The sequence below is a fragment of the Equus caballus genome, chromosome 8 (assembly GCF_041296265.1).
Source record: "Equus caballus isolate H_3958 breed thoroughbred chromosome 8, TB-T2T, whole genome shotgun sequence".
NCBI classification, from domain to species: domain Eukaryota; kingdom Metazoa; phylum Chordata; class Mammalia; order Perissodactyla; family Equidae; genus Equus; species Equus caballus.
In genome coordinates, this window is record NC_091691.1 from 60660455 (window position 1) to 60673272 (window position 12818).

The 12818-nt window shown below is 34.8% G+C and overlaps 1 protein-coding gene across 1 annotated transcript in view; it reads left to right on the plus strand.

Annotated features, from left to right (window-relative positions):
* The window catches only part of DSG1 (desmoglein 1), a 37762-nt gene that overhangs the window by 1539 nt on the left and 23405 nt on the right, over positions 1 to 12818 (plus strand). Inside the window, exons 3-6 of the mRNA XM_005612818.4 lie at positions 7926 to 7961; positions 8227 to 8358; positions 9566 to 9721; positions 11302 to 11446. Coding sequence (XP_005612875.3) covers positions 7926 to 7961; positions 8227 to 8358; positions 9566 to 9721; positions 11302 to 11446 — 469 coding nt within the window. The remainder of the gene's footprint in view (positions 1 to 7925; positions 7962 to 8226; positions 8359 to 9565; positions 9722 to 11301; positions 11447 to 12818) is intronic.

The following is a 12818-nucleotide window of genomic DNA, read 5'->3' on the forward strand; positions in this document are numbered from 1 at the left end:
TGTTGTTCAAATCCTTTTTTAGCAGGTCAGCTTTTAATCTAATATCACAGGTCTGTCCTGATTTTTAACCTAAACAACTTTCCATTCTTTTGGTATCTTTGCTGATAGATTCACTATAATTTTTAAAACATAAAAATAGGATCCATATAAATTAAAATCATAGCAGTTTGTGACTGACCTCACTATCGAAATAATCTCATCGGTTCCATATATGGTTGGGAGCCATATCACTAATATCAAAAGTCCCACATTGCTAAACTCTGATTTTATTTAAAACAACATTTTTGTATTTCAAGAAAAATGGTGGTATGGGAAACTTATAAATAATATAGTAGGTGAAGGAATGGCTACAATTAAGGAGTAAGCATAATTATTAAGATACTGGCTCTTACTACTGGAAAATCACTAACGACCGATATAAAAGTTGCATGTTTGATGGTCAGACAAATGTAATGAAATGCTTTATCACTGTCCCCCTTACACATCATTAGTTTTCTCTTTTTAGAGATAATACTAAATGCAATGCCAATGTGTGGCATCAATTTCACTTGTGTCAAAAATTTTAAAATCTTAATCTCTCTCACAGCGAGCTTAATATAATCCAAAGAGGCCAGTGCCAGGTAAATTGCCCTCCAATTTGGCAGGATGTAGCGTGTGGTTTATATTTGTTTCTACTTGCTTAATTTTTGAACTGGATTGTTGAGTTTCTGTAAGAACAAGTTAGATCTTTGATTCAAGGTATGCTGGTTAGTTTGAATTCAGTTTATTAATTAAGAGAGGTCATAACCAGTGGTTTTAGTTATAAATGAGCATCAATAAGCTGGTAGCTTTTGTTCCAGGCTGCCCTTCAAACATTAGCCGTATTCCATGGAATTTTTCATGGATCTTTGGGATCAGCTGATAGCATAACTTGGGATGTGGCAGGGATTAACGAGCGTTGTACAGTACGTCATTTGAATACAGGCGCATTTGTGTTCTGCAAAATAATCAATTATTTTCATATAAATTTGATCCGTTAAGGCCTATTATAGTTACAGTTGATTAAAGTTTATTCTGATGTTTATGTACTTTCACTGAATCTATAAAATACCTTATTTCTTTATTTTACAATTATTTCTAATTAATTACATCCTATAAAATTCCTTTAAACAGCCACTTTCTAATTAATCATTCTTCAGTAAAATGTATTCTTTTATCAAAATCATGCATCCTCATCGAACTTTCTCTCTTTGTAGAGAGGTTCCTAGGCATTTATACTTTATTTTCTGAGTCTGGATAAGTTTTTTTGTTTGTGGATTGTTTGTTGCCATATTTTACTCTGGAATCCATCACAAGTTTCTCATACGCCTTATGGAAATTATTTCTCAAAGAACTTATAAGTTTAATTTTCACATTGTTGTAACTTTTTTTGTAAAGCATTTTACTTTCTAAGGTTTGGAAAATCATAATTTATTTTTACTACTGATTTTACCAGATGATTTGAACAAATGTCCTTTAGAGTTATCCAATCCAGTTTTCCTTTAAAATACTTTTTTATTCTGAAAATTAACCACCACTATAGCAAGCTCTTCCACTTACCTCTCTGCTAGCCTCACTATGCATATTTGCTTTAACAAAAAAAAAAAGAAAAAATCTGTGTAAAGTCTTTATATTCTTCTCTGCTCAAAGTGAAAATCTACATTAGGGAGCATATTTGGACAATTTTAAAGATTTTTAAGACATTTAAACAGGTAGCATCTTTATTAATGCAAATCCATTTGCGAGCTGGGCAACCATCTATTTACAAGTAAGTTATGTAGTCTGCTCAATATACCTGAAGATTCTAGACCTTGTTCAAATTAATGAGTTAAATTGGAGAGAATAGGGCTGAAGAATCTGCTCTGACAGCAACCAAGATTTCCCATAACTATTCCATTATTTAGACAAGTCTCTTGGACAGACAATAGCTTATGCCTGTAATGACACTGCAAGCCAAATAAATGTTATTGATCCTGCATTTTTTTTTCCTTTTTTGGTTTCCATGAGATTAGTGTATGGGAGGGGGAGGGGTTAGAGTGTATTCTAGGCCAGAGAATAATGTTACCTATGCACCAAATATAAGAAATCTCTGTGAATGGTTGTGACAATGGCATAAGGTATGGCATGGTCATGTAGGAAAGCAAAATACAACCAGTAGAATTTTTATACTCCTTCTGATTTTTAAAAATTATTTGCAACTTTGCCAGATCTAATTAGTCAACTCAAATAAATGCAAATCTCAAGGTGTCTTTTTCTATAAAGGCCAACTTCTGCAGCTGACACTCAAAGAACAGATAAACCTATCTTATCCATTACCAAGAATGATCCGATTTCGCCAGGTCTTCTCCTTTTTCCACGGTTAATATTTCCTTTCCAAAAATTCCCTCTGACCACCTGATCAACTCCTCGATTTGAACTTACTGAAATCCTTTAGGATATAAGCAGGAGTTTTTCAGAATACTTCTTAGCACTCTGGCTAAAATACATAGGAAATAATATAAACTTTATTATATAGTTCACTCATGTATTTGAACCAGACATCTTAAATTCCCATAATTGTATTTACTGCTGCCTAAAGCTAGAGAAGGACTAGAAAACTAGTACAGACCAAACAGAAGACAAGTAAAGGACAGAATTTTTTATGCTTTCTTGTGTACATATTATCATGATATAAATTATAGATGTTAGTATTTCCATAAAATATTTTATAGAAAATGGAGGCAGTATTTCTACTTACCCAGTAAAATTTATAAATTGTATTTAAGCAAAATCATTTCCATTTATATGGTATTCTTAAAAGCTTTATTATTTCACTGCAGCTTTAGAATCAGCATCTTCTTTTACCTCTATGAAAATACAGAGTTCAAATTTATCATCATTTAATTGGTTTGAGTTGCCATGGAGTAAAAACATTCTGCCATGCCTGATTTAGGTCACAGAAAAACCTAAAGCACTAGGAAATGCTGTGTAGATAAATCTAAAGGCCTGGCCCCTAAGGGACAAGATTCCCCTATTTAGCAAGGCTCAGGAATCAAGAAAAATCACTCTATTGTCTATACCCAGAGCATTTAATTTCTGTAACTCTTTTTCCACTACATATTCTTCAAGGACATTGTTGCTGAGTATCGCTGTGTCCTAACAGATATTGCCTAACCGAAGCAGGAAGCATGCTCAGCAATGCAGTTAGATTTGTTATGCTACCTTCAATGAGGGAACACGCTTACAGAGCGCTGGGTCTTGCCACGCTTGCTGTTATGCTTGGCATGCAAATTCCTTTGATGGACATAGGCAGGTTAAACTTTTTAAAATGCCATTGGCTGCTGATCCATGCTCTCAATTGGTCTATGAGAATAGAGCACAGCCTTACACACTTGTTTAATGAAAAACCATCTCTCCACAAATTAATGGCTGCCTGTTGCTCATAAATCTACTGGACTATAAGTTATGTGAGGGCAGGTTCTGTGTCTGATTCACTTTTGTAGCCTTCATAGTGCCTTGCACCAGTTCAGGATTGCTCAATAGATCTCTAATCACACAAAGTAGAGGCATCAGAGGGGAATTTTTGGATAGCTTATATTTCTTCTGCCCCCCCCCCCACCCCCCCGGCACACCACCCCCCGCCACACTCCTAGAAACCATCAAGGTACTAAACATGGAAATTATCATGTTGAATTTCCCTAACATTTATTTTTATGGTGTAGTATTACATTTACTTACATTTTGTCTAAGGCTTACCATAATACTTTTAGGGCTTAAGCCCTTTAAAAGTCTTAATCCAGCATTGGATCCACATAATACACATTTGGTATGTATTGGTCAAATGAATAAATAAACCAAAGAACAAGTAAGAGAAACCACCCTATCAAGGTGTTGTCAACTCCAAACTGATAGCTTTTGTCCAAGTAATATAGAGGAAACACAAAAGAGGAAGTTTCTTAAAAGAAGCAAACTATTATATTTTAGCTCTGCCTCGAGTTCTTCCTTGTGATGCATACAACAGTTAAATACATTAGAATTTGACACAACAAAAACTGCCACATGACTCGTGAGGAAGACTACCTCACAATTATTAAATGCAAGAGGTTTTCCTTATAAAATTTACCACTTTTAAGACCGTTTTTATTATATGCAAAGAAATGTAAACCTCAATATCAAAAAACATCTAAAAGTGAGTATAATTAGAGAATCGTTGAAATTAGCAGGCAATTTTGTGTCCTGTGGCTTTTTTTTTAACATGTGGATTGGTCCCTAAAATAGAGATGAAGGGAGGACTCACTGAGAATGCGTTTTAATATCATGTGACACTTGTTCACACCCCATCTGTCTTTCAATCTTCCCTCTCTTTGACGTCTGTGACATTGCATTATATTTTCCTCTTATTTCTTTGGCCACTCCTTTTCTCTCTTTGTTTCCTGTTTGCTGTCGTTGCCTCTAGTTATATAAACATAGGAATTCCCCTAGTTTCAGTCTCAACCACAAGCTGTTTCTTTGCTGTATTTTCTACTTAGGGATTTCAAATTCTCCCATGATTTCAACTCCCCTACCTGAGCAGATGTCCCTCAACTCAGGCCTGAACTATTGTTCATCATGCTGACACACATTTCAAATTGCTGAGTATCTTTACCTGGGCGTTTCTCTGGCATCTCAAACTCAATGTGTTCTAACCTGCTAATTTCTGCTACTGCCTTGTTCCCAATCTCCCAGTTTAAAACAGCCATCACCTGAGATTCTCCCCTGTCTTGACTCTCACGTCTCATTTGTTCTCAAGCCCTGTCAACTTCAGCCACGCAGTATCCCTCCCTTGATCTTTCCTGGTCCGTTCCCACTGTCCCTGCTCTGGTACAGCGACTCCTCATCTCTGGCCCCATTCGATGCAGGAGACTCAACTGCTCGGTGACCTGTAATCGCTGCCTCTTCTCACCACTCCCACCAATTGTCGTCAGAGGACTCTTTTAAACCCACAATTTTATCATGACTTTCCCACGTTCGAAAAACTTCAACAATTTCCTACTGCTCACAGAGATTTGGTGTTAGAATTGGAAAGAGTCTGCTCCTGTCATTTTACAAAGGAGAGAAAGCTCGTTTAGGAAGTACAGTGAAAGTCTTCTGACTCTACCAAATGTTCTTTTTATTTTGCCTTTGAAAGTCCAACAGTAACTTTGTTTCAGAGTTTATTCTAGACACTGTGCAAAAGACAATCAGGTTATGTCAACACAACATAAATTTAAGCAGACTTGGCAGTTTTTTTAATTACTAATCCAATGGAGAGGCTGACACTATGGTGAAAGCTACTTGGTCTTCTGCCTAAGTTGCCTCTCATGGGAAAAAGAATGACCCAGCATCATAAAGTTGGAAGGTGTCTTTGTCATCTGGCACAGTTCTCCAAAACAAACAGCAGGCACTGACACTTCAGTGTGGTGAGGGAAGCGTAAGACAAATAACAGATGCACACGCAGTTCTGTTGCTATGAGAAAACGGCTCTCAAACAGACAAATAATGTGTCCTTACACCCTCACTCACACCCACAATCAAGAGTGAGAAAAAAGTGCTCACCAGTTCACAAGTAGCAAGAAGTACACATTGTATTAACATCATTTCAACTCTATGCCAAGAAGTACTCTACAACATTTCCATTACTTGTCCAAACCATTTGAGCCATTTACTTTTCTTTTTTTACCCTAGTATTACTATTATTGCTGTTGTTATTATTGTACATAAGCATTCCTAATCACAAGGATAATATGAGATTAGATTAAAATCAGAATGTTTTTGAATTCTCCAAGTTGTAATGTCAATTCTTTTCAGTATATTTTACTTAGTAATTTACTTGGAATAGGCTATCTTAGACTTTTTTGTAAAACCCACACCTCAAGCACAAATTTAGGATGAATTGTGTTAGATTGTATTTAGCCATAAATTAATATCCAAACCTCAATTTCCTCATCTGTAAAATGGAAACAGTTATAGTACTGGCCACACGTACTTATGAAATTGAATGCATGGATTTCTCTAAACACATTGTCTAGTACTTAGTTATCGTTCAGTGAATTGTAACAGTGATAATAATAATGACTAACATTACCTATATACCATGAGTATATAATTCCTATAATGAAAACATTATCTCTTCATATTACTCATATTAACCATAAATACACATTTTCCTGAATTATCAATTATGGCAATTTCTAAAAATATGAACTTAGAGACTAAAATTTTATTTTTATTTAATGGTGACATCAAAACTAACTATAAAAAGCAAATTGCTATATTTTGAGATTACTATTATAAGTATTTTTTAAAGAGAAAACTATAATTTTCTTTTATCAATGGTACTGATAAAGTCTAATTGTGATAATGGTTTTCGTACTTTGCAACTCTGAAAAAGTTCCATTAGAAGTTGAAAATTAAAAACAACAACAAACAGTCACATAGAGACAGATTAGATTGGTGGTCACCAGAGGGGAGGTGGGCAAGAGGGGTGATTAGGCACATTTGTGTGGTAATGGATTGTAATTACTCTTTGGGGGGTGAACATGATGTAATCTATGCAGGAATCGAAATATAATGATGTACACCTGAAATTTTTATGTTATAAACCAATGTGACTGCAATAAAAAAAGAATTAAAACAAAAAGAAGTTGGGACTTACAACTAGGATACATACAACGATGCACGGGGGCTTCGGGTAGGAAAAAAAAGAGGGAGATTGGCAACAGATGTCAGCTCAGGGCCAACCTCCACACACACACACACAGTTGAAAATTTCTTATTTAGGGAGAAATAAAAGCTAAGGATTTATACCATCTTTAATTGATTTTAAGTGTAATTTAAAACTTAATAAATGCAAACTAGCCTTCAAATCCACACCTCATTTTTTAGATAGATATTTTACAATGTCTTAAGTATACTGATATATTAAACAATATATGTCTGTGTTTTTAGAAATACATTTGGTTTTTAGAGAAAAGTAATTGAAATTATACTGAGTTTTTCACTACAAATCGTGTGTAAAGATCAAGGCCAGAGCTGAAACCAGGCAGAGCTCTGCCTGACCAGTTCACGCGTTTGCCAGAGAAATTGTTTAATTCAGGAGAAAAGACTAATAGAAGTTGCTTACCCAGCAATTTGTCCCTTCACTCCCGCACTTTCTTTTCCTTTTTATGGAAGGATGCATTTATGGTATCTATTTTGTTTGGTGCTAACAGTAAAACATTAACTGTGAACTCATTTTTACATGAAGGAAACTATTTACTTTTTATTTTAGAACGTTTTATTCTCATCTTTCAAAGCAAGTAAAAAATATCATCAAGATTTTCAAGAATCTTAGAAAAATCTTCCATCTAGAATTGGAATGTGAAGGAGCAAATATTCTGAAGCTTTCTAGATACTTTCTCCTTCATATCCTTTCTTTACTCCAAAATATTTTTTTTTCTATTTCCATCTGTGTCTAGTCTGATTCGGAAACTAAAGTCAAATGTTTTAGCATCATGAGTTATTGCTGAATATCACTGAATAGCATCAGAGTATCTCCAGCTCTTCAGTCACAAGATTTACTAGGAGAGTCTGAGTTCCCAACCTTCGTTCTCCCTGAGTTCTTGCTTCAAATGTCCTAGCTCATGTGATTACAAGTATCTGCAAAGACTAAGAATAAAAAAGAGGTTAAAAAATAAAAGTAATAAAAAAAAAGAAGAGCAAAATTGAAAGGTAAAAAGCAAATGGAAAGGAATCCTTAGCATCATTATTTTCAGATCTGAGGGATAAACCAGATCCACCTGCTACTGGACTGATAAAATGATTCTAATACCTCACAAGACTATTGTTTGACTTTTTTAAAGCAATAGGATAACATGAATTGTAAACCATTCAATTAAAAATTAACTACTATGATTATCTTATTTTTATAGGTGGTGGTGGAAGTTAACAGTGAATTTCGAATCCAGGTAATACATAGCAAATCTATTTTTTTCAAATTAAAAACAAGGAAAATGGTTTGGGAGTAACAACATATTTTCCAAAGAAAATTCATCCTTACAAGTAAATTTAATGTTATGCTAAAAGTAATAGATTATCAAAATTGCCAATTTTCTCAATTAAACAACATTTCTTTCTGACATTTCAATTACCCCCCTCCTTCAAAACCTCCAGTGGAATGTGAATTATGAATAAAAGTTAATAGATAGTATTACTTTATTCTACCCATTCAAGGTAAGAGATTATAATACTAAAAATGGCACCATCAAGTGGCATTCAATCAGAAGGCAAAAACGGGAATGGATCAAGTTCGCTGCAGCCTGTCGTGAAGGTGAAGACAACTCAAAGAGGAACCCAATTGCCAAAGTAAGTATCAACCCCAAAGCATAAAATCATAAATCAGAATGGACAAGGTTAAGGTTTCAAAAGAACCTGTCTTTTAAATACTTTATGAACATATCTCACTGAGAAGTTATGGTAAAGAGCTATTGTCATTAAGATTATGAAAACTGAAGCCACTGAAAGGATACATTAAGAAACGTGGGCGCTCAGGTAAACAGTTAAACATTGACTGACCTCACTTGTGAAATCAATACACCTGATCATGTGTTACTGCAAACTCTAGGTGAAAAAACTATAGTGATTGAAAGAATGAATTTAGCACTCAGCACACGCAGAGGAAGTATTTCAATGTATGCTCTTTCTGCCTCACAATCTATTAGAATTGAATTCCTACTTTTGGCTTGTTTATAAACATTCACAATGTACCCTCTTTCATACACACTTTTTCCTTTCATTTTCCCTTGTCTTCCTTTGTATACACACACACATACATACACACACTCAGAAACACATTGCCACATGCAGATTCACACCCATACAAATATATGTGTATTATGCATATATAGATATACACATAAACATGCATACAGATATACACAGAGATTCATCAGTAGTATTTGCTGACAGTCATTGAATATTTTATTTCAAAGAAAGAATCCTGGTTTCTATAACCATTTATTTGGGATGGTCTCCTTACTTTTCTGCTAATACGTCCCCCCCATTTTCAGAATTAAGAGCTTCTACACAGAGTTGGATAACGCTTGTCAGGTACATAAATCCACTTAAAACTTTCTTCTAAAACTTTCCGTTTTAAAAAATTTTTGAATCATAAGATCCTAGTTACATAACAACATTGGTAAACTCTTTAAGAGGGCAAGGAGTTTCTACTCTAGGCTCAGTGCTAGCATAGAGCCTGAAAATAATACGATCAAATTGTAAATGTTGAATGAATGAATGATTTAGACTTCGATCTATTAGAGTGATATTTTACTTTTTTCTTATTTGGTAGAAATAAAAATTGAATTTCTTTTATTCCATTGTCAGTTCCATTGAAAATTCCAGAGCTGTAATTATTCTACTTATCTAGGAAAATGATTCCCTATTTCTAGCATTTCGTAAAAGATAACAGGTGCTCATATTCAACAATTCTCAAGAAAGACAGCTGCCGTATATCAAACATAGCACTCTTTATTTGCTCCCCGTAATATTTTCACTTGTACTTTTTCTGCAGATTCACTCAGATTGTGCTGCAAACCAGCAAGTTACATACCGCATCTCTGGAGTAGGAATTGATCAACCACCTTATGGAATCTTCATTATTAATCAAAAAACTGGTGAAATTAATATAACATCCATAGTTGATCGAGAGGTCACCCCTTTTTTCATTGTAAGTGGGCTCCATGTCAATATATATGTTCAGGCCTAAATTATCTTTGGATAAGCTCAGAGTCTAAATATTAGGCATTTTTGATTGTCTCTTAAAATTCATGAGCATCCCTTGACTCAAGAGAAACAAAGAAAAGATTGAGAGAGAGAAGAGAGTTTTGCTTAAGTGCCTTAGCAAAAATGCTAATATCTGGTCTGTCCCAATGGCAAGCTAAAATATTTGTTTAGAAAGGCAAGAACCTAACTTTTACTTCTTTTTATTTAATTCGATTGAGAATGTTGGTTCCTTTTAACTCCAATGTCAAGTGATGATTCTGGAGCTACTAGGGTAACCTTTTCTGAGTGAACATACCTTATAATAAATTCACACTGCTCAGGCTTACCTGAGCTCAGAACGTACCTTAGAAATACTTTAATTCATTCTTACTGAATTTCCCTCCATTCTTTACTGTGGCTGTGACAAAACTTCAAATCCTCAACCTCATTTCCACTTGCAACAGCTGACCTGGTGACCAACTTCATTAGAAAGTCTGAGGCCCCCCCATCACAAACTCCCACAATTAATTCTCTCTCTTCTGGTTCAAAAATGTTCTGCATTAAATCCCAAACAGGATCACTTTTCTGCTTTTTCCCACAGCTTCTCCCAAGACATTTCCATTGTCCCATAATTACCTGTTTCTTCAAAAACCTTATTCCATCAACTTTGTTTTTTCATCTCTCTCCTGCTTGTCCATTGGCTGCTTCTATTTCCATCTATCATCATGGCCAACCCTTATTAGTACTTAAAAAATAAAGAAAACCTTCCTTGATCTTGTCACCTCTTCTATTAAAACCCTATCAATCCATATCCCAAAACACCTTCAGATAGTAATCTATGCTTGCTGCTTTCACTCATACTGCTTGTCTTTATTCCTCAAACTACTTTAATTCCAAGTCAATATTCCTGCCTAATCTCCTACAAATTCTAAATCAGCATGCCAGCATGTTAGCTTTTCTTGAAGCACAATGCATTTTTATATGAAATATACCACACAGGTAAAACAGTATACATTACACTTATGTATACTACAAATATGAATAATAATAATAATAATAAGACAACACCCACATAGCCCCACCTAGCTTATGAATGCTATATTTCTTTGAAGCTCCCATGTGACGCTCCCTTACCACATCCTCAAACTCCCAATAGGCCCTAGTCCTAATTTCAAACAATGCATGTTCATCACTCTATTTCTTTTCTCACATGAATCCCTTTACTTGGAACACTCTGGCAATTCCCCTCCCCACCTGTCGAAATTCTCTTTCATCTGTCTCAATCATTATATCCTAATATGAAGTCATAGTATTTTGTTCTTCCTTTACATAACTTATCGTGTTACCTTTTCTGAAAGAGCATTTTGAGTTTGTGTTTGCCTCCCCTTATTAATTATAAGTACTGCTTGTGCCTACATTCTGGTAGGAAATAATATGTCTTACTTTTCTTTTAGCTACCCACAATACCTAGCATAGTGCCCAAACAAAGTAAGAACTTAATAAATATGTGGTGCGCCATATAATTATTCCTCTTTTCTCTCCTAGATCTATTGCCGGGCTCTGAATTCAATGGGTCAAGATTTAGAGAGGCCTCTTGAGCTCAGAGTCAGGGTTTTGGATATAAATGACAACCCTCCAGTATTTTCTATGTCTACTTTTGTAGGACAAATAGAAGAAAATTCTAATGCAAGTAAGTTATCTATTTTATTACGGAAACAAGAGTATATTGGCTTTCAGATCATTGTTAACAGCCAGGCAACTAGAGGCTAAACTATGTCAAGGTACCACATCACCAACGTAAGAGATGAGTACAGAAAAACATGCAGAACAGAAAGGCGTGACGAAGTCTCCATAATGACTTTCCCTTCCACTATGGAAGCAGCTCCAATCTGTCATACACAAGGAGCAACTCCAGTGTAACAAGGAGGATTTTCTTATGTAACCCACACAGCAGCTCTGGAGTAGATTCCTAAGGAGAAATTCCAAAAGTGCTTTGCACAGTGGTGGCAGGGGCACTGGGCATTTAGCCTCCCAGCCTGACTGCTGTGAAGGGCAATCTCATCCATTTCTATTCATACCGCTTTTTTTTTTTCTTCCAATTTTAACTACTTTAACGTCACTCATAAAAATCACTTGCAGGCAATCTACTTTGTGGCCATAGTCTTTAAGAGCTTTTGGTGACAGCAAATAAATGCAAAATAAGCATTGCTTCCCCTTCTTATATATGATTTGATAAATACAGGTTTTGTTTGCTTTTTTACTCAAGTCATTGGTTTTGTGTATTTGAAATGCATTACAAAGCTAATCCTGTTTGGCCCACCATGCATATATAAAGCTGATTGTCTCAAGTGATGCTAGCTGAGGGGCGCCAGAAAACCTATAAACTAGAGAGAGCATTTGCTTGCAACAGCTTTGACAACCTTAAGGTATAGTGGTCTCCTCACGGATTATTGTAAATGGCAACGTTTTAACTGCCAAATATTCAGCCACTTGGGAGGGACAGAATATTAACCGTTTAGCACACCACTGAAGATTATCCTAAATATATTAAAAACAGCAGAGATGATTTCTCATATGAATTCAAAACATCAACTTACCATAGTTCCTTTTAACCTTTAAGTGGTATAATTTCTTAAAAATTAAAAAAATCCTTACATTTTACTTCTCTTCATTAAAATAGTATGTCTACACTCTAAACTTTTAAAAATACCATTCTAAAATTGTTTGTTGTAAAACTTCACACAATATGGAAATAAAAATGGAATAGAAATCTGTTCTTTGTTTTCTCTAGTACCATTCTTCAGAGGCAAGCACCGTCATTAGTTATTTAGGTACATATGTTTTATAATTATATAAAGATATATAAACATGTTTTTCGAAACAGATGGAACCACATTTTACTTACTAATCCCTAATGTGAATCTTTATTTAAATCTATTTTGGACATATTTCCACATTAGGAAATAGGGATGTCTTCATTCCTTGTAACAGTTGCATCAGATTTCATTGTATGAACATATCATAATTAATTAATGAATTGCCTAGTGAAAACATTTAAAAAA